The sequence below is a fragment of the Carassius gibelio genome, chromosome A24 (genome assembly GCF_023724105.1).
Source record: "Carassius gibelio isolate Cgi1373 ecotype wild population from Czech Republic chromosome A24, carGib1.2-hapl.c, whole genome shotgun sequence".
Lineage (NCBI taxonomy): Eukaryota > Metazoa > Chordata > Actinopteri > Cypriniformes > Cyprinidae > Carassius > Carassius gibelio.
In genome coordinates, this window is record NC_068394.1 from 16,948,777 (window position 1) to 16,972,333 (window position 23,557).

The following is a 23,557-nucleotide window of genomic DNA, read 5'->3' on the forward strand; positions in this document are numbered from 1 at the left end:
TTTTAAGTCAGAAAATATATATATATATTTTTTTTTTGGTCCCACTTTATATTAGGTGGCTTTTACTACTATGTACTTACATAAAAACACAAGTACAATGTACTTATTGTGTTCATATTATATTGTAAAACACTTTTGCTGCTATTGAGGTGGGATAGGGGTAAGGTTAGGGAGAGGGTTGGAGGTATGGGTAAGTTTAAGGGTGGGTTAAGGTGTAAAGTATGGGTCAACAGTGTAATTATAAATGTAATTACAGAAATTAAATACAGATGTAATTACATGTAGTTTTTTTAAAATATAAGTACAATGTAAAAACATGTATGTACACAATAAGTACATTGTACTAAATTATTAATTAAAATGTAAGTACATAGTAGTTAAGGCCAGTTAATATAAAGTGGGTCCATTTTTCTTTTTAAACCTTTTAAACCGTTAAATAACATTCCAAAAAAGTTTGCATATTATTATTATTATTTTATTCAGAATGCAGTTATTAAAGGACAGGCTATTTAAGTTGTGGAAATTTTTTTTTGCTTCTTCTTCGTATTTGATGCATTAGTATTTTATGTAGTATGATATAAAATAAAGGCGGAAAAATCAGCTTCATCCAGGACTTTATATATAATTGCATCAACAATTTAATCCAGAAAAACTGCAGTCACTATTATGTATGTCCAAAAATTTAATTCTGATCGCTTGTAATATAAATCAGTGAGGTTTTTATAGCAGACTACATAAAATTGTGAACTAGATTTATAAAAAAAGCAACACGATTCTAACAATTTAACACACAGAAATACAGATACTCAGACTTTACCACCGCTTTGCTGTCACCACACCAGACTGCACCTCTTCATCTGAAAGTGCTGTATTCAGTGATACAGTAAGACAGTATTCATCAGCACATGGGTCACTCTGGTGGAGGTCTGTCAGGGGAAAGCCCATCTGCTGATATGACTTTAACAAGCATCATTAGCCCCGCCTTTCTTAAATGAGTTTGGTTTCACAAAACAGGGAAATAATTCAGTTCATCAGCTCCTTCATGAGGCCATCAGATCATAAGGAATCATTAGATTGGGTTTTATGCATCCTCTGCTTTGGGAGGTATAGGAAAGGCCATACTGAACTGGCTAGAAAGGACACCGTGTATTTAGGTTTAAAAAAAAAAAAATTCAGAAAGCGATTATTTATGAAAATTGATGAATTTGCATTAAACTTATTTTTCTTCAGGGATAAAGCAAATGGCCGAGGTCAACGTCTACCAAGTCATCTGCATGCCATTAGGAATAAAGAGGCTCACGAATTGATCCTTTACAAGTTGCTCTTGCATGATAAAATGTTTGAATGTAAAATAAGGTCAAAACGGTGCACGTCATCACCATTACAAACTATTTTCCAGAGATAATTTGTGCAAATATGACACGCTTATATCAAATTATATGCCTAGAGAATGAGCTTCATCTACAAAAAGACACTAAATAAGTATTACCATTGTCAAATATAGAATCTGACCCCCCCCCCCCCACACCATTTTCATTCAAATTTTAGATAAGCTTTTAATAACTTTGTTGTGTGTATTTGTCATTCATTATATATATATATATATATATATATATATATATATATATATATATATATATATATATATATATATATATATATATATATATATATATATGTATATATATATAACACATTAAAATATCACAGTTTTATTTTTATTTTATTATGTTGATTTAAACTTAATTAAAATGATTAATGCACCATTTTATTTTATTTCAATTTAAGTTATTTATTTCACGTAAGGAAAATGTTTTTTAATGCTTTTAGGTAATTATAATTATAGTTAATTATAATTAATTATAATATCTTTGTTTTGGAGTACAGCCATCACTTGTATTCAAAACTTCAATAAAAAAAAGATAAAAAGATAAAATTCTCAATTTTAAGGCAGCACAAACACTTATTTAAAAAAAAAAGTTGTAGTTTAAAGTTGTAAAAGTTGAATTTGCATGACTATCTAGGAAAGGCACTGTAATTTATGAATTGGCAAGTGATGACCAGGGAGTAACATGTTGTAAACATAACTACATGATCTCATTTTGAGAATAAAACTTATCAGAACCTTGGTTGCGATTAATATGCATTTTTTTTTCACCACGGGAAATGTTTTTCTTTCCACTCCCAAATTGCTCTAATCACAACCATCTGTTCTTTAAATGGAAGTAGACACATCTGGTTCCCTTTCCTTCAACTGTGCATCTGATGTTCAAAACCCTGTCTCCCAGCATCCGTACCGTGCCTGGTTGAAATAAGATTATTCACACCATCTGATTCAAGCGGTGTCTGTTTCTTTTACGTTAGCAGATGAAATAATCCAATAAGAGTCCTGTGAGGAGCACTCTCGCTCAGGTTATGACTCCCTCTGCCGAAGTCCCGCGGTTCAAAGTTGGACCTGCATTAATATTCCACCGGTGCCCGAACCAGTCTAAAAGATTCAATAGATGCTCAAAGAGCAGTGAACAGAACCCCCAGTGTTTCTGTCAAGTTTGCGTGTCTGCTCGCCTGCCACAAATTCTTGGGCACCGATGTCTGGATCTTTGAAGATAACAGTCTTAATAAACATGCTCCCTATTACTGTGATGCAGACAGAGCGGGAAGAAGAGAAAGAGAGCGAGACCGAGCAGCGAGGACAGGGATTAGGTCAGATCTCACTCCAGTCTAAATTGATGAGCTGTGGTCTTCAAAATAAAAACATGATCCTGATCCTGCAATGGCTCCTGAAAGCCTGCAGCTGGGTCTTACACAAACACTGAAACATCAACCTGTCACTGCTCGGCACCTGAGCTCATTCATAATCTTGGGATATACTGTTTATTTTAGCAACAGTACACCGATAAATATAGGTAGGGCAAGTATCACTATTATTTTTGTATTGAATTTTTAAGAAGGCTATTGCTTCACTGGGGTCTTAGTACCAAACATTTTTTTTTTAATATTTTCCTAAACTATATATATATATATATATGTATATATATATATATATATATATATATATATATATATATATATATATATATATATATATATAGTTAAGGAAAATATATAAAAAATGTTTGTTTGTCAGCTTTTTTTTTCTTCAAATATTTGATTTTAGATTTTGTTTTTTTGTTAGCATTTATTAATTTCAAGTAACAACATTTTTACTTTGTTTTAATTTTAGTTTCAGGTTTAGTTTTAGATAACTATAATGAATCTGATGTAAATAAACACCTAACTCTAAATATTTGGTGAAAAACAAAAAAGCAATTTAAAAAGTAGTTAAATGCAACAATTTATGCAATAAATCCTAATTAATGGCATAAAACATAAAAAATTGCCATCATAAATCATTTTCAAACGGAATCTCCAGATCTAAAAACAGCAAAAACAGTATTTTAATTTTCAATTTTAAATATATTGTTACTAAGTAAATTCCTCTATTTATAAAATTATAGCCATTCAACATTACAAGAATTACTGAATTTATCATATTGATTTTATCTATCATTTATTACCAATTAAAGAACATTAACAGCTTTTAACTGAAGTAAACTTAAAACGATATTCAGATAAACCCATTATAATAAATGTCACACTTAGCTGTGCCTTTTATGTTAAAAATGTTAAACAACAAAAACTTGTCACAGAAATTAGAGAAAAATACTTAAAATCAAATGAGCACTGTGATTTTCATCTGGGGGATAAAAGCAACCACCCAAAACACGGTCTACAACACCCTGACAAACACCTACCGAGGGTGATCTGTTGCCATGCAAGGATGGTTGGATGCTGAATCTAATAACAGTGTTTTTACAGAGCCACAGTGTTCACACCGTTCAGGGGAATCAGCCTCTGAAAGACTAAAAGAACTAACTCAACATCAATCTGGAACATAAGGCAAAGTATTTTAACATCTGGAAATATTGCACACATCACCTTTAATATTGTTTTAAAGAAGAAAAAGCAAGACGTCAGTGCTTGTAAATCATTTAAGTCTATTCTTCATCTGCTCTTTGACTCCGTTCTGATATATGTGCATCTTTGTCTGTTGCCTTTTCACAGGTGATAAAGTACTAAATATTTCATCCAAAGCTCCACACTCAGAGGACACACAGAGACTTAAAGGTGTTTTCTCTCCCCTTATTGAACTTGTTAAATAATTGATAAGCGGACTGAATGATGCCATACCTCTGGTCATGACGATGCCCGCCAGGCCTTTGTGACGTGCGTGCAGCAGTGAGGAGCAGCCGGCCAGCTCCACGTACTTTTCTCGCACCAGGTGGAATATTGCATCTGCAAACTCCTGCAATTCACAACAGGTTCTTGGTAAGTTTGTTGCCTTATTAAAAATATATATGTTCATATGGATATTTTGGTGTTTGTGCACCATATCATCACACCATACAGTACTGAAAATGATGGTTAGTAACTTACAGTAATAACAGCAAATATTGTAGACTTTTTTTTATATCAGTAGGTGATGTAAGTTCAAATGTGAATGCACAAAAAAACTATTATATTATATTATGTTATATAATTGCATAATCTCTTAAACATACAATGTGAATGTATTAAAAAAAATACAAAATTAAACGCAGGGTTTTTCATTGAGAAAAATTTGTTCTGAAGCAGAATTTAAATAACACATCAACCTATTATATTATATTATATTATATTATATTATATATTAAAAATCTCTTAAAGATCACATTATAAAAATCACATCAGAACATCAAACTATTACATTATATTATTTTATTAATTTATTATTAACATTTTTGATATTATATTAATGCATGTAATAATATTATTAAACTGTTAAATATTATCAATTTTTACATCATTTTAATATATAATAATATATATTTATATTATACATTACTACATTATTGTTACATATTAAAACTATTTATTCATTACAATGTTTGCATGCACCCTTTTCATAATTTCTTTTTCACAGTTCACAGAACACATGAAAAATATATAACACATTATATGAAATTGTATTATCAAAAAAAAAAAAAAAAAAAAAAAAAAAATGTATATATATATATATATATATATATATATAAAATGTCTCAGCATTTGATTATGCAACAATCGATGTTCTGTTAAGTAATAAAATAAAATAACAATTATATATGTTATTCTGTGTGTGGTTGATGTTACTGTTACATTAATATTAGAAATAACTTCATTCAGACAAGATATTGTACAATAAAAATTTGGCATGCCATAAATCATATATATCTTGCATATTTCATTTCAAATCAATTAAATTCAGTGAACAGCTTTGCTATTCCATGATCACACAATGACTTTGCCCGTGGCATTTTTTTCCCTCACACCAACATGGTGACCCAATTAATTAGTGTCAAAACACTGGCCATCAATGGAGTAATTGGAAGGAGAAGAGACCACAGGCGCTCTCATAGTCAGACGTTTATCTGAGACACTTTCACTAATGGAATAGCTTGACTAGTTTGGTGGCGTCTCAAACGGACCATCTGTCCATCGCTCTGAGCTCAGGGTTCAGGCTGAAAAATAACCTGGACCCTGTGTTTGCATTCACCAGACCGCTTCGGCCCATACAGCTGTTCCTGAACCCGTGCGAGTGGATTTTTCACACCACATCCACAACTGAAGATGTTATGTTGCGGTTTGTGTCAATTAGTGGCTTATGGAGGCAAACACATACTCATACAGTACACACACACACACACAGTGCCAGATGATATTTATGACTTCTGAGGGGTCGGCCAGACGTCTGCTGAAATGAAGTGGAGGCAAAGTGCTCAGAGGTCAAAAACAGATGCACTTATTTATGGAGGATGTTCACAGTATGTAGCAATTGATGTTATGATTGGAGAACGGTCATAACAAAACAGGCACGTGCCAGTCTGTGGACCTTGAAAGACATTTAGCAAAAAACCAAAAATACCCATGATACTTCACAGGTATTGACATGTAAAATGTACTTCTTATTTTGTTTAATAATGGGTTTCTATGTAAAAACACAATGCAAAACGAATATTGTTCATTCATAAGCTGTATACTGTATTTTGTCTTTTAATATCATTGTCTTAATACACTGAGCTACATTAAAAGTACATACAGCTATGTTATACTCATATTCTGAGTGAATCTTCCTAAGCATCCTCAATAAAAAAAAAAAATGTTTTTGAGACATTTGTAGATTGTACTTCCATATACTGCCCTACAATTTTTTATGCTCAAATAGTTCTGTCCGCAGTTTAATGCGCAGCAACATCTGTGAGTAAACAATTCCGCTGTATACACCAACAAACCTCTCTGGAAATGTCCCATAAGGTCTAACCTTAAACATATGAACCAAATAATGGTGTCATCATTAATCTAAGGTTTGGTTGCTTTAGCGAGCAGTAACACACAGTAAAGCGCCTGAGCTTGCCAAGCCAGCAGACATATTTGAATGCCTCTCAGAGGTAATTAAACACTGATCCCAATGTCACCTTAATAAAACATGTTTTATTGGTGACATTAAAAGAAATAAGAGGGATGCCAAACATTTCCACACTTCAAAGACAGAGGCGTGAGCTGTGGTTGGATTGACGCCGAGATGTGCGGTCATGATCCAACATACACCTCTGGTGACTGGAAATACAGCAACATTTTCTGCAAAACCTGAACTGTTGTCAGGGTGTTGCTATATACGTAGTTTCTTAGGTGATCTGTGTGGTTTTCAGCATGTTGCTATTCATTTGTTTGTTTGTTTTGTTGCTATGCAATTGCATAGAGGGAGTCTAAGTGTTATGCAGTTTTTAGGGTGTTCCAGGTGGTTACTCAGGCATTGCTATGTTGTTTCTAGGGTGTTTGTGAGGTTAGGCTATGTTGCTATTCAGTTGCTAGGAGCCCTGTTTAATTGCTAGGGCACTGGTATACAGTTTTAAGGTGTTCTGTGTGGTTTTTAACATGTTGTGATGTTGCTAGGTTGTTCAGGGAGGTTGCTAGATTGTTGCTATGTGGTATCTATGATGTTCTGTGGATCTCAGCTTGTTGCTATGGAGTTGTCAGGGTGTGCTGGATGGTTAGCTCAGGCTGCTTTGTGGCGATCTACAGTCGTGGCCAAAAATGACGGCACCCTTGGTAAAAATGAACCATAGAAGGCTGTGAAAATTAATCTGCATGGTTAATCCTTTTGATCTTTTATTAAACAAATTCACAAAAATCGAACCTTTCACTGGATAATAAGAATTTTAAATAGGGAGACTTATTATGAAATTCCCGCTCCGTGTTGGTACTGTTGGACGATCCAAAAATGGCCCATTATAAGAATTCACATGGGGTACTTTTTATCCCTGTGCTCCCCAAACCCATCTCGAGGGTTTGCTGCTAAAAAGCTAATTTTTTAGTTTCATCTGACCATAGAAGCCAGTCCCATTTGAAGTTTCAGTCATGTCTGAAAACTGAATATGCTGGAGTTTGTTTTCGGACGAGCTAAGATAATTTTGAAACCCTCCCAAACAACACGTGGTGATGTAGGTATTGTTTGACTTTTATTGTTTTTTTAAAGGCACTTCACTAATTTGTGAAGCTCAATTATCTTTTGCTGCACATCAGAAATATATTCTTTGGTTTTTCTCATTGTAATGGATGATTAAGGGAATTTGGGATTTGTTTTCCCTCATATTTATATTCCTGTGGAACAAAAAGCCATGGCTGGATAATTTCATGTTCGTAATCACCCTGGAGTGCTCAAAATTGTGAATATGAATGGGAATATACTTCAGAGATCTTTTACTCATAAGAATTTCTAGGGGTGCCATTAATTGTGTCCAACGTATACGAGGAAAACATTTATTTCATAATGATATTTTCCCCAATTTTAAATTCTTATTTTTCAATGAAAGTTTAGATTTTTGTGAATTTGTAAAATAAAAGATCAAAAGGATTAACAATGCAGATTAATTTTCACAGCCTTCATTGTTCATACTTACCAAGGGTGCAGATATTTTTGGCCATGACTAAGTGTTTTTAATGTGCTGCAGTGTGGTTTCTAGAGAGCTCTGGTTAGTGGACAGGGTATTGGTACACAGTGCCCTGTCAACCCTTCTGTGTGGGTTTTGTCATGTTGTGGTGTTGTTAGGGTGTTCTATGAGGTCGCTAAGTTGTTGCAATGTGTCTCTAAGATGCTCTGAATGGATCTCAATTTGTTGTTATGCAGTTGTTAGGGTGTTCTGAGTGTTTATTCAGGCACTGCTATGTGGTTGCTAGTAGGGATGCACCAGAATTTCGGCCGAAAATAGCATTTTTGGTTTTTGGCCGAAAGAGAAAAACGTTCAAAAATATCAGTGTTCAGAATGCAGGTTTTACTCTCCCTCTAGCTGTCGTTACTGCACGGTGTGATGCATTAAGTTGACTAAAAAAAGTTACAAAATTATTTAATATTATTTAATAAAATAATAAATAATTATTGAAAAGCATTTTCAGTTTCAGTTTTGATTTACGGCCAAGACCATCCAGAATTTTCGATTTGCCATATAATTGTTGATAGGGTGTCCAGTGAGGCTGTAATGCGGTTGCTAGGATGGTGTTACTGTATGTGGTCTCTGTATGTGGGTTTTTTTTTTTTTTTGCGTGTGTCTGTGTGGTTACTTTGGTAGTTGAAATGGCATTTGGTAAACAGTTCATTCTGGTCTCTACGGTGGCCGAGACAGCTCAACATGCTGCAACTTAAAACACGTGCAAATTGAAAAAAAAAACATCAGCAAGTGAAGAAAACATCTTCATCAGTTTGACAACACAAGTGTTGCAAATCATCACAACACATGCATATAACGAAACGCGCTGCAAATCCTTCACAACACATGCATATAACGAAACGCGCTGCAAGTCATCACAACACATGCAATTAACAAATGGCTGCAAATAGCACTGACCACAATGGAGATGTTTAAAGGAGACCTCAAAAAGTGTCGACCCGACTTGAATTTGTTTATTGTGCAGTGGCTACTGGTCAGTGGAGTTGTTGGTAAACTGAAAGGTGAGGTTTTTTTTATGGTGTTTTTTAAACACCATGATTCCTTTATCTTTTGGATATTAGTAGCCTATTAGATAGCCTAAATAAGCTGAATAATTACATGATTAAATGTAAAACGTTACTTAAGATGACTAACTTTAATATTCTCAACTAAATATAATTTCAAGGTTAACGAAAATAAATTTGCAATGCTTCATTAATTGTTTCTTAATGTGTATGTGCTATGAGGATTTGCAGCGTTTCTTAATTTATGTGTGTTGTGAAGTATTTGCAGCGCGTTTTCGTTGTATGCATGTGTTGTGAAGTATTTGCAGCGCGTTTCGTTGTATGCATGTGTTGTGAAGTATTTGCAGCGCGTTTCGTTGTATGCATGTGTTGTGAAGTATTTGCAGTGCGTTTCATTGTATGCATGTGTTGTGAAGTATTTGCAGCCGTTTCGTTGTATGCATGTGTTGTGAAGTATTTGCAGCGCGTTTCGTTGTATGCATGTGTTGTAAAGTATTTGTAGTGCGTTTCGTTGTATGCATGTGTTGTGAAGTATTTGTAGCGCGTTTCGTTGTATTCATGTGTTGTGAAGTATTTGCAGCCGTTTCGTTGTATGCATGTGTTGTGAAGTATTTGCAGCGCGTTTCGTTGTATGCATGTGTTGTGAAGTATTTGCAGCGCGTTTCGTTGTATGCATGTGTTGTGAAGTATTTGCAGCGCGTTTCGTTGTATGCATGTGTTGTGAAGTATTTGCAGCGCGTTTCGTTGTATGCATGTGTTGTGAAGTATTTGCAGCGCATTTCGTTGTATGCATGTGTTGTGAAGTATTTGCAGCGCGTTTCGTTGTATGCATGTGTTGTGAAGTATTTGCAGCGCGTTTCGTTATATGCATGTGTTGTGAAGTATTTGCAGCGCGTTTCGTTGTATGCATGTGTTGTGAAGTATTTGCAGCGCGTTTCGTTGTATGCATGTGTTGTGAAGTATTTGCAGTGCGTTTCGTTATATGCATGTGTTGTGAAGTATTTGCAACACTTGTGTTGTCAAACTGATGAAGATGTTTTCTTCACTTGCTGATGTTTTTTCAATTTGCATGTGTTTTCTTAAGTTGCATCGTGTTGAGCTGTCTCGGCCACCGTAGGTCTCTCTATACAGTAAGTCACATGATTTGAGGTATCGATTATATCCGTAGTAATGGGACATGGTTTAATACTAAGGGTTACTTAAGCAAAAGTAATCACAATGCTTGATGTGCAGCACCACAAATATAAACACACATAGTCAAACACACAAAGGAGGTAGAGGGTATTTGACAAGGAAGGAAAGAAACAAAGAGAAAGAGATAACTGGAAAGAAAACAAGCCCCAACATTGGCCATTTCAGGGAAATTAAATGGCTTCTGTCTTTTGATTGCTACATGCCAACATCACATCATGAGCAGTTCAATTTCAAAGACTTGTCTCAACAAGAACCATTAATGGCAATCAAATCATTTGATTCCTTTTGAAGATAAGCCACAATAATTAAGTCTTTTGCATAAATCTGTATTCACAAATCTGAATGCAGAATAATGTCACACTGATTCGCAAAAGGGAAAACTCTTGCAGGTAAATGGACAGAAATTAGTTATCAAAGTCAGGAATAAAATATTAAGAGGACTCAAAAGGGGCTCTAATACCTTAAACGTGGCCATGAAAAGGAATTGAAAAATCAAAAGCAGAAAAAAAAAATTATGTAGTCTCTGGCAAACTACTAGAGATTTTGTTGAAATTTAATCAGGCAATAAAAAAAAAAAAGGTACAGCTCTATTTGAAAGGTGTGGATCATGTGACATGACAAATAGAACATCTTGTGATGTCAAATAGAATATCAAATAGAATACAATATCAAATTGATACAATATCAAATAGAAAAATAGTGTGTCAATAATGCAAAATGACAATAAAATGTTCACTTGTGATGTGCGGAGGTTCTTTCTTCTAAGAAAAAAATAAAATAAATAAATACATACACTGCCCTAAAAAAAGATCCTGCTATATTTAGCTTCAACCATGGTGTTCTACCTTTGTAACTAGTAAGAATTCAATTTTCACTCAACCTTGTCTGCTTTGGTAGAAAAGGAATTTATATAATATATAAAAAAATTAAATACAAATTAAAGGTCTCTAGTATTAGCTGCCAATAATGATGTCACACCTATCAGTCACACCTATCAAGTATCTTTGCTTAAACCTCACACTTTTTCCTGCTGCCAAAACCATGCTGGTTGACTGGTCTAGATGGTCTCCCAGCTTGGACAAACTGATGTTCAGCTGGTTTTATCGGGTTAGTCAGATTGTCTCCCAGCCTGAGCAGCAAAAGAAGTTGTCAAACACTCTCTAAAACCAGCACGGCCGAAGCAGCTCTTAAAACTAATAGCTTCAAATGGGAAGAAATTGAAAATCATTCCGGACTTTATACCAAGAATAACTATATTAGCATCCACAACGGCAGATGATAAAGTTCTGTTTAATAAAAGCTTGCGCAGGATTCTGAATGGCTGCCAATGTTTTTATCACTGATCAACTGAAAAAATGTTCTGAAAGTGATTTCATTGAGTTTGTTCCTTTGTGCCTTTACAGTTGTAGACTCATTATCAAACTCTTTATCTTTATCATTATAGTTATCAAGCTTGGTGTAAAAAGGCCTTTAGGCTTAAGTAGATGTTTAGTTATATTACAATAAGGCATCAATTGCACAACATTTTAACAGGTTTCATAATAACTCTCTTTCCAGAACTCGTATTCCCAAGGTAATGGAGAACGTCACTAGCACCGCTGCCGTCATCTCTCCTCAGAAGTCAATACTGTGCCAGGAACACAAATGTCAACAGGGAAATTTTCTTGACTGATCCCTGACCCAGAGGTCTATCCCTTGGGGCCTTCTTGCTGACAAAAGAGTCCTGGCAATGCATGATTTCCTCTGCAAGGAAAAGCGTACAGACTATGCAGAGAATTCCACTGACTGCTCTCAGATTCCAGGTGAGCAGACAGGAAGAAGGTAAGGTCGGAATTTAGCTCCACAGTATAAGGACTTCCCAGAGAAGCGCGCCCTGCTTACCAACCAACTTCACCCACACTGAAACAATAAAAATTCTTGATGACCTGATGTTTTTTTTTCTTTTCTTTTCTTCTTTTTGATACATCATGATTTAAAATGTGAAAAGTGCACAGATTCAATGTGGACCTATACAGTAGTATGCATGACTCCTACAATGATGTGTGGTGATAAATAGATGACGCCAACAAAGTTATGAAGGTATTTTACATAATTATGAAATTAGCATTCATATCATTCTGCTTTTACTGTACAGACCATGTCAATAAATCTCAATATCCTTCAAACTCTGGATAAATGTCCCGCAGTTACCGGTTTCCTTTGGGTGACCTAATCATCATATATTTCCTAGTAATGTGGCTCTGTTGACTCTGATGCTTTACAATCTCTAGTTTGAGAGAATCCAATCATACGACGGCGCGTGTGAGAGCCATCGCTCCAGAAACCTCCTCCAATGGCTTATCAGGGCCCAACAGAGCAACTGTGCATGCAAAGAAACGGGGCCATGTCTCCTATTTCTTTATAGATGTATTTAACAATAACCACGTTTTGATAGTGTCTTTCCATGGCTGTATGATCCTCCACCTTGCTGCCCAGGGTGGGTTCTTTGAAAATCAATATCCGTTGGAAGCCTGTTTTAGGAGCTTTACAGTGGTAGGTACTCCAGTGCCACACATTTCACTCCTGTTTGTTCTCTGTTACCCATTGTATTAAAATCACTGTTTCTGTCCCTTGCATTGGGTTAACAGGAAGCCCACCATTTCATTTCTGGTTGCGTTGTTTTACAGTTTTTTTTCCTTTCTTTCTGCGTGAACAAAAAGGGGAAGCATGGAAACTGCTGACGAAGCCCCCACCCATCTGAAATGAACTGTGTATAGCTTTGTAATGTCGCCTCAAACCGTGTCCAACCTTTTAGTGTGCAGAAGGTCCAGATGGCCCTGCAGCCTGCAAGACAGATTTTCAGCCGGCCACACTTTCTGCTCTATCAGCGGGGAGCTGTCAGTCAGATCAGCCTGACCGGGCCACTGGTGTCATTACAAACAATGCTTTCTCATCGGTCTGTTGTAAGACTTCCAATGCCCCAAAATTTGATATGGGTCCTTCAACGCTCTGGAGGAGAGTTGGGTCACCTTACCTGAGGGATGGACAATGCACCTGATCCCTATAGCCTATGGGAATCATGACAAATTTGTGGCCTGGAACAAATGACCTCCACGATCAGGAAGGTGGTCATGAAGAAATGGGTCGACGGATGAAAGCACTGGCCTGATTTTTAGCTTTAAAATGTAAAATGAAGGCTAACTATTGTGAGATGTTATGTCTATTAGACAAGAACAAAGATTTGGGGAAATCTACATATTAATGTCAAAGTGGATGCCTCTGATCACTCTTCTACAAGTCACAGTTTTTTTCAGTGCCTTACGTCACGAGCGTTGCATTTTTAAGATGCCGTATGATGTTAAAAGTAGTTCAGCTTTAACATTTTAATGTATTTGTTCCATTCCTTTATAATGTACTCTGTCCAGCTATTTTTGAATGCAAGAACACATCCCCTTAGGGTGCATTCACTGCTTTATGCGAAGACATCAGAGTTCACTTTGTTGAGTCACACTTCATTACAAAAGTCCACTTCAGACATTCTTCTAACCATAAGTGACTTTGAAACTACATGAATTTTTAACTACTGTACATGTCAACTTGATAGAGTGTTTTTAGACTGATAGGTTAGGATTAGGGTTAGTAGAATACAGAACTCAAACAACTATTTAAAAAGATTCAAACATTCATTGATGCTCCAGAAGGAAACAAGATGCATTAAGAGCTGGGGGGTGAAAACTTTTGGAATTTGAAGATCAAGGTAAATTATACTTAATTTTTGTTCCGGGAAATATACAAGTATCTTCTGTTGCTTACGAAGGGCAGAACTAAATGGAAAAATACATATATTTCAAAAAAATAAGAAAAATTTGGCCATCTTCAGCGTTCTCTTAATGCATCTTGTTTCCTTCTGGAGCATCAGTGAATATTTGAACCTTTTTTAAATAGTTGTGTTTGAGTGCCTCAATTGTCCTCAGTGTGAAAAGATCATACAGTCATACAGATCATACAAAATCATACAGTCACTGCTGGAAAGTGTTCAAATATGCAAAGATGCTGGAAAACTGAAGAATCTGCAGAACCTTTTAAGATTTTTCTGAAGAACAGTTCTCAGTTTAACTGTTCAGAACAAACAAGGGACGCATGCACAACCATCACAAAACAGAAAGACAGTCGAGGATCATCAGGTGACCACACACAGTACTAAGAACCAAGGGTTCCCAAACTTTTAAATGGGGTTACTTTAATAATTTCAGCAATTGTTTTGTCTTGTGGACTAAATGTAAACATATTTTATGTACAATATTTTACTCAGGACAGTACTAAATAAAAAATATCATGCATTTAGTATGAACTCTCTTATTATTTTTTAAATTATTCACATTTTCACAGATTCTGCAAGGGGTGCCCAAACTTTCGAGCCCCACTGTATGTCAAGTCAGGTCACCTTTATTTATATAGCTCTTTTAACAATACAGATAGTGTCAAAGCAACTTTTCAGTGCATCTGCACAGTGGCCTGAAAAAAAAAAATTATATATATATATATATATATATATATATATATATATATATATATATATCTTTTTTTTTGTATTATATATTTTTTTCAGGCCACTGTGCAGATGCGCACTAACAATCCTGCAGTGAGGATCATAATCATATTACAGATTGTCTCATCATGCACTTCAGATGTTGCTCAGAAGGGAGTGTACATGCATGTGTAAAATACATGCATATATGTGTGTGTGTGTGTGTGTGTGTGTGTGTGTGTGCTTTCATGTGCGCAGTTAGGTTACAGGGTTTAATGCCCAATAACTGTCCTGCTTCTGATCATACAGACCTGGCACACAAATACGAAAACGGCTTTAAGGATCAGTTCAATCTACGCCACAGACTATCATGGCTCCATGGTGGATTTTCCCTGCATGGTCTTAATTCTCTCTCAATGTGCACTCAACTTGGCATTATCGGTGCACCAAAAGGTGCCACGGTACATTTCATTGATCCTGTGCCTGTACTCCTGACTTACTTTTAAAAACTATGTGACCACACATCCTCAAACTTCAGGCAGTATACAGTACAACGGTGTGTATGGCCTGGTTTGCAGAGTGGAAAACGTGGTAAAAAAAAAATCTGAGGCTCCAGCAGGAGGGAGCTTGTTTTAAAGTCTCAGTATGAGTCCCACCTGATTAACCCTTGTGTCAAGATAGAAAAGCTCAGATAAGAGGGAAAATGGCTTAATAATACCAGAGCGGGTGTAAAACACACACCAGGGTCTTTATAGATAATGCATCAAATAAAGAGGGCAGGGAAAAGACTCCTTCAAAAGCATAATATGACCTGCCACTTAAAATTAATTTATAAAAGTGTGAGGGAGTTAGCGGGGGAGATTGAAAAACAGAGGAGGTCCGGGAAGATGAAGAGGAAAGATTGATGGAGAGAGGGAAAGAGTGTGATGTTCTCTTAACAAGCGCCTCTCAGGCCGACCCTTGTCTGACCGTAAGGGCTGTTCACACGTCGCTCATTAATCCACTCCTGAGAGCCCTGCTAACGGAAAGGCCATGGAAAACACTGTCATCATTACTCCCAAAACTGTGCCAATGCTACCAGCTAATGCAGCTAACTCTGCAAAACAAATGACATACACAAAACAAGACTGTAATTATGAAACAGAGATATACGATATCTGCAGAAAGCTATATGTTAGAATTATTATCACAATGGTGGCTGCTTAGCTGACACAGCAACCCCGGAAATTACAATGCGAAATCTGCCATCTTTATTCATGAAATCTCAGAGGTTTTAAAGCCAGTCGCCTGAGCTGAAAATGTCACGTGACAGAGTGCTTTAGAGCCACAATATTAATACACAGTCACAAATAATTCACCAGCAATGACCATGAGCTATGACAACAAGACAGTACAATGGAAGAAATATAAATCCATTTCACCGTAAAACACACACACACACACACACACACACACACACAGACACAAAACCACAATAATATAATAGAATACAAAAAAAAATAAAAAATACACACTATGTTTTGAATGGCCATCAATGGACAAAGGTTATTTTTAGAAACCGACTGTGTAGAAACTGTACAGTTACAGCATCTGGACCAACAGAGGCTAACTGAACATGCTTAACCTTTACTTGGTCATGACAAGCAATCAAGTAAAATATATCTGGTTTAATTTATATCGCAATTTCTATTTTGTCCTAAGCAGATGATGTTTGTGATATAAATGTAATAGATCTCACAAATTGAGGTCTATAGTTAATTTTTGGACTGCTGACCAGATGACAAAACAGCTAAACCACAGAGAGCAGTCTAAACCCTTAACACTACAGTTTCAAAATTAAAATACATATTTTTTTTATTGCTTGTGATTTTGTTGCTTCGTACAGCAGTTTGGAAATTTGGGAAGAAAAAATGACTTGGCACTCGATGCTTTGAAGTATTGCATGACTTGTGTCTGTTTAGGATGAGTTGTGAGTTGTTAAACAGAAAAGCCTCCAAACAAATCAACCTACCAAAGGAAAAACATGCACTACTTCAAATATTGCCTTGACAAACACCTTTCATGTTCAAACGCCCTGTGAAGTAGCTTTTTGCCGTCATCTTTGAGGGAGAATGTTCTGACCATCCACCAGAAACACTATAACTTCTGCTTCTCTTGAAGATACCAGCCAGAGCACTGTGCACCATCCCAGACATCACTTCAAACCCAGTCTGCTTCCCTTGAACAGACCCTCCTTATCTGCTGCCAAACCTGGTTCCCAGTAAACCCTGCCTGAAATTCTGAGCTTTAGAGAGTAAAAATATGATGTTTGAAAAAGGGTGACAATTTCAGCAATTACAGCTGGTGAGAAAGGAAAGAGCAGTCATTTCACTGTCCAACCCTTGGGCAAGAGCAAGAGCACCAAACCTTTTCACTGAGTGCCCTTTCTGTCAAGGTCGAATGATCGGACACTCCTGGGCGCTGATCCTAGCCTTGCAAAAAACCCTCCGGCAGGCCATATATCACTCGGTATTGATATAGTTCCACTACATTGCAACACCTGACATTTGATTCATAGCTGCAGGTGTTCTTTTTAAAATCTAAACAGTCAACAAGGAATCAAGGGAAAATGTCAAATGAGCGTTGTGCCATGTTGGAGATTGGTAAAGCCAGAGTGCCTCAAGTAAGTCATTTGGTTTGAACGTATTGGTGTGTGAAGCAGCTTTCCGTCTTCGTGAGAGCCTTTTTCAAATTTCAGGATCAAAGTTACAGTCAGAAAGAGCTACAAATACTTGTTAGAAAGAATGTAATGTTGCTATTTTACGGTTCACAAGTTATTTGTTGCATACTTTACACCATTAAGGTAACAGGATTGATGTAAGATTGTCCTCCACTGAGAATCATATAAAAGACGAAGTGATAAAAGAAGAAGACTGATCTCAAAGAGATCACATCCTGAAAAAATGACGACAAATAAACAGCAATAGGTTTTCAGTTTAAATGAGCATATTTGCTAATTGCATCCTTATGATAAAACCAAAAAAAAAAAAAAAAAAAAAAAAACTTCTGTGTTGTCATAAGTGCAAAAGTGTTCCACAGCCAAAATAAGCTTTTATAAGGACCAGAAATTATTCTGACAGTAGAGAGTCAGCTATGGTTAAATTAGCTATGTTCAATCCAAAGTTGCAAATTTAACTTGTGCATAAAACGTACAAATAAAGCACCATTCATTCAGTGAGATGAAGATAACAAAATTGTAGCATCCTGGTCAACGGGAGGCAATTAAACCAAACCACTTTGATGACAAGCTTTGGTTTGGCTATTTCAGAATGACCAAAACAACATTTATATCCTGTACAATGCGGTATGTCCACCGATTAGTCTAGTTATGCCATCCCGTCATGCAAAGTCATGTGACTTTTTTGATGCTCACTGAGAAATTATTTGGTAAATGTGTTTCCATAGTAGTTTTTGCACATGATTTCTAATCAGATTATTATGCACATTTTTTGTATTTATCCATCTCTTGATGTTCCCATTCAGTATATGTTTTGTTTCCAAAATGCATATAAAATAGGTGGATGGAAACAGCTGTAGTACTACTGAAAGATCGTGATCCTAACTACGGGACACTGTGCACCTGGAGACTCAGTGTACAGAATGAGATTTTAAAAGCTTCGCTTAAATGTGTACTGTAAATTAGTGTTCATAAATGGCTGTTGAGAATTCACTTGAAATGAGTAGAGGATTTGACCCAGTAACAGCATTCAATACTTCATGATTTAACAAACAGATAATGTGATTCATCATTCACATAATGTGTTCCACCTAACATTACTCCAATAATGATTTTAAACAGAACTACAACCAAGACCTGAATTAATGTGAACAGGAAGGCACAGACATTTGAAGAAACTGACATGGAAGGAAGAAATGGCAATGGACATCGAGCGCTGTATGCTTCCTTCACCTGATTACATTCAGTAGTTGAGAAAGCCAAAAACGTATTGCGTTAACACAACACAATATTCTCAGAAACTCCAGCCTGTGAACTGACATGTTTTACATCATCTCTGACATGTACTAAGCCTCCATATCAATCCGCGTGCTCTCACGACACAGATTTCTTTCATTAGGCACTGGTTTGACCAGGCTGCCTTACACTTGGTGGGGCGTCATGCTAAGTCAGTTACAGTATCACTACTTCTCGTGATTTCTCTTTGAGTGGATCACCCAGGGACGTGTCATTGTTATGAAACGTAACCTTCGCATCCTAATACGTGCTTGTACAACATCTGCTTTGATTTACAGTCCTGTTCTTCAGTCCCAACGGCTCCACCTATGATTGGAGGGTGTTAGCTGATGTGTAAAGTTAACTGCCGTGGTCAGACCTCTCTAACCCACCCTCCAGCTCTCTCTGGGAAAGAGTTCTTCTATTAAAGGATGGTTTACAATTCTGGGTAATGGCTGTGCGTGTGTATGTGTGTGTGAGGTGATAGAGGAAGAACAGGGAATTGTTTTGCAGACAGTGTGTCGGCCTCTGAATTGTGCACTGACACTTATGACTGTCATTAGAGGCACTGTACAAAAACTGAAAAGCCTTAATTTGACATGGCAGTCACTGAGGCATGCAAAGGGAGAGATGTCCATGTCCACTCGCACCAAAATATCTTAATGGTTTTGTAACTCTTTGAGCAAATCCACAAGTGCACCAGCAGAGGGAGCTGAAAGGAGCTCTTGGAGAATCTGTCATTATTCATTTATCTGTCTGTGTGGGGGACGTACACTAGTGTGATCTCCATTAGCAGAGGTGAGGTTTGAGAATGTCAGTGTTGCATATACTGAGAGACACAGCAATGCTTGGGAAGCTCCGATTTAGAAATGCAGGAAATGGAGTTTCCCTGTTCATGACAAGGTGCTGAGGCAAACCAGATTACCTCAATGCCTGCGCTGTACATGTCATGAAGTTATTTGAAGGGCAAATAGGGCTAAAAAGGGTTCAAAACAGCACACTAAAACGGTCTGACTTTTTTATTTTAAATATATTTATGGAATATAAATGCACAGATGACTTTACACATTGGGTCTAAAAGCAGCATCTCGCCTTGGGCAAGTTCATGGGTTGTTCCAAACCAGCGACTTTCTTCTGTGGAACACAAAATTAAATATAGTGAGGAGAAATGTGTTGAACAAGGGCAAACAAAAATCAAAACGAGCACCAAAAACAAAACAAAAAATATTTAGGTACGTTTGAGGTAGTGTTCTGATGCGTGTGCCAAGTTTTGTGAGTTTTCAAGCATGTTTAGTCCCTCAGAAATGTGATTCACTTTGAAAAAGAATAATAATAAACAGAGCAATTCCAAGACAACAAAAATTAAGATTTTTTTTTTTTGTCTCAGTGAAAAATACTTTTTATTTTCGAACTACTTAATTCAGTTCCACATAAGAAAATAACATGGATTTGTAAGGGCATGACAGTGAATGGAAATGAATGATGAATGGTGTACTATTCCTTACATATACTGTAAGATTCTTACAAAAGCTTAAAAAGTGAGTCACTGTACCACAGTAACTGCCCAACTTCCAAACAATTAATGAATTCAAATAGGAGAGATGATTTGTGAATCATTCCAGCCATGAATATAATTCTGAATATCGCAATGTACTCTCAAAGTGAGTGCAAGCATTTTTGGTCAGGAATGAAGACTGAGCTCATCACAGCTGTTTTATCTTGAATTCGTATTCACAGACGGACACTTCCTGTGCCTCAGGAAATGACAATGTAAAAGGTTGAAAGGTGACCCACTAATCCTCCCATTTTTGCATCAACTCTGACATCTTTGATATGCTGCTCTTATCACTTTGCAGAAGGAAGATTGCAAACACAACTAAAAATACAACTGAATGAGGTCAAAGGATCTTAGGGGACCTGAATTTAGCTGCAAGTTTGAAGCACAATCATTTGCATCTGTTCTGAATACAGCGCGATGGCCTGCAATGGCACCACAGAACCAAAACTCAAAGAAACTATCAATTATGAGCCCAAGACTTGTGCAATTTTTCAATCTATGTTGAGGAACAAAAGTGCAAAAAAATCAGCAAAAAAAACAAAAAACAAAAAAAAAAAAACAATAAAGATCAAAAAACCCAAGCAAAACAAAAGCAGAAATGACTAAGAACGTGAGCATGTTATACATTGCACGGGCTGAATAATGACCCGGCAGGCTGAGAGGACATTCTGCATGCACGGAGCGCCCATGCCCCGCAACCAATCTGACGCCTAATTAATCCTGAAGGTCTTTTAGTTCTGTCCCCCTCGCTCTCGTTCCTGTCTTTAGGTACATTTCTTTACCTGCTCATTCCTCAAATGCCCAGATCAGTGTCAGCCTGTAGAAAAACAGCACTCACACTTACAGTGCAGCGCAAGCCCAGAGCCTGAAGGCATGCATACGTATGTGTTTCTGATAAAATACTAGGCATGTGTGAAAGTGGAAGTCATTTGTTTTAATGAGATCCTTCTTGTAGTTGTTACATGAATGCATATCACATGCATGTACATTTACTGAGTGCATATGGCTGGGTGCATGGATATTTCCACTGTACATTGAGTTACTGTGGCTTTCTGTTGCGTGCACAATGCTATTTCCTTAATGAGACCAAACCTTTGCTAACATTAGTGCCACTTTGCATGCAAAATAAATAAATAAATAAATAAAATAAACCCCTACCTCAACAGTAGTGAGGTATGAAGCACTTGAGCATGATAGAAATCTGCATGGGGAACTTTTTCAGCCTCGTGCGATCATGTGGATTGACTGGATTTGCTTCTAACATTTTGTCAAGAAATGGCATATTTGGTTAGCCTGAGAATATATCATTCATTACTTGCCTTGGCCACGAAATAATAGGGCCGGGCGGTATATCGAGTTTATACAGTATCTTGATACGAGCGCATCTGAAAAACAGTGGAGGGCACAGATTGAGCTGCTGCGGGGAAAGTGCATAATCCAATTTGTCCTAAACATGAGCGACTTGGCACATCAGATGCTCTGACAGACACATATGCTGTTGACAGTGACACTATTTGTGCTGATTAATGTGTTTGAGATGTCCTGTTTTCCTCAGTGCATAACTTATATTTCACAGGTATATTCTCCATCTTTAAGTGTTACAAAGTCAGGGAAACATTTCTACTTCGCTGTCAGGAGCGTATGAGTCTTCTGCATGTGATTCTCCACTAAACTTCACAGACTTCACTAGTGTCGCAAACAGATGCAAAAATCCTGACTAAAATATTTGTAGTTGGACAATATAATTTCAAACCTATACGCAAGTGTATTTTATGATAGCAGTAACTGTAAAGTGACTATTGTAATTAGGGAGTCAAAATATAATGCATACAATCTGTGCCTTTGTTTTATTTCTTTTCAGTATTAGTTTAGTAAATTTAACCTGCATTAAAAAGCATCGATTTTGCTTTTAGATTGTAATATTACGATGCAATGCGATTTTTGACCCCTTTTTGCACATCATAGCCCATAAACGGTCACTATTTTTGTTTTCATTGTCTTTAATGTAAACATTGCTTCACTGGACAACCCTGGGTAGGATGCAAATAAATGAATAAATAATTGTATCCAAATAGAAAAATATAGAAAATACCAAGATATATACTGTATATCACAATTCAGCCAAAAATGACAGATATATGATTTTTTTTGCCCATATTATATATATATAGTGACTTCAGAATCTGTGATCACATTTGTTTTAACTGATAAGTTCACTTATTTTCAGTATGGACAATGTGATCACATGGGTTTCACAGTTTACACCATGAAAAAATTGTGGAAAACCATGTTTCACATGCTATTTGATTGTAATGTGATTGGACGTGCAGTTCATGTGGTTTTACTGTAAAGGGTATGACATGCTTTCTTCTGCAGAGAACATGAAGGTTTTTGAGGAATGATGTCAACCAAACTGTTTTGATATACCCACTGACTTTGTCACTGAAGAAAGTTAGTCGTACAGCTTGCCTGTGAGGGTGAGTAAATGTTAGTACGGTATGTTTATTTTTCTATTCCTTTAACCCTATACGAATAACAGTAATACATGGCCCCTCCTTGTTTATGGCTTTATATTACAGATAATGAGTGATCTCCATAAATAGTTTTTCACAAAATATTATAAAGTCAGTTTTGTTAAAAAACAAAGGCTTTAGGTCACCAAGGGTTGGGATACGCATTGATAGCAGTGGGGCTGATTTCTCAAGGGACGGTTGTCGAGATGTGAATCCAGTCTCTGTGGAGGCATTAGCATTTAATACTGTGAATGGATAGGAGTAAAGATGTAGCCTCCGTGCACATGCACAGTCTAACTAGACATACGGTCATGAGAAAGGCCACGTGTGTTCAGAGCTTCTCTGGTACAGTGAGATAACCCCCTCACAAACACAGCACTCAGGCACTGTCTGGGATTTATCTGCTAGCTGAGCGTCTATGGCACAGTAATGAACTTGATTATGCTTTTAATGAAGTGTGAGCATCTCATTGGGAGGTGATAATGAGCATGCGCACAGATCACAGGAGACTCTCAGGTGTGAGAGATGATGTGTGTGTTTGTGTGTGTGTGTTTAAGACTGCCATCAATCTGGATGATTACAGGGGAAGAGGAAGGCAGCTCAGCAGTCAGAATTCAGATTCAGCATCAAACCTATAGAATCAGGGCTGAATGCCACTGAAAGGCATCAGGAGGTCAAATTAAATGTTATATAAATTAATTTTACAAATTAAATGTTTAATATTTCA

The 23,557-nt window shown here is 36.6% G+C and overlaps 1 protein-coding gene across 1 annotated transcript in view; it reads right to left on the minus strand.

Moving 5' to 3' along the window:
• LOC127946253 (double-stranded RNA-specific editase B2-like) overlaps nucleotides 1–23,557 on the minus strand; it is a 188,658-nt gene that overhangs the window by 25,079 nt on the left and 140,022 nt on the right. The window contains exon 4 of the mRNA XM_052542708.1: nucleotides 4,231–4,345. Coding sequence (XP_052398668.1) covers nucleotides 4,231–4,345 — 115 coding nt within the window. The remainder of the gene's footprint in view (nucleotides 1–4,230; nucleotides 4,346–23,557) is intronic.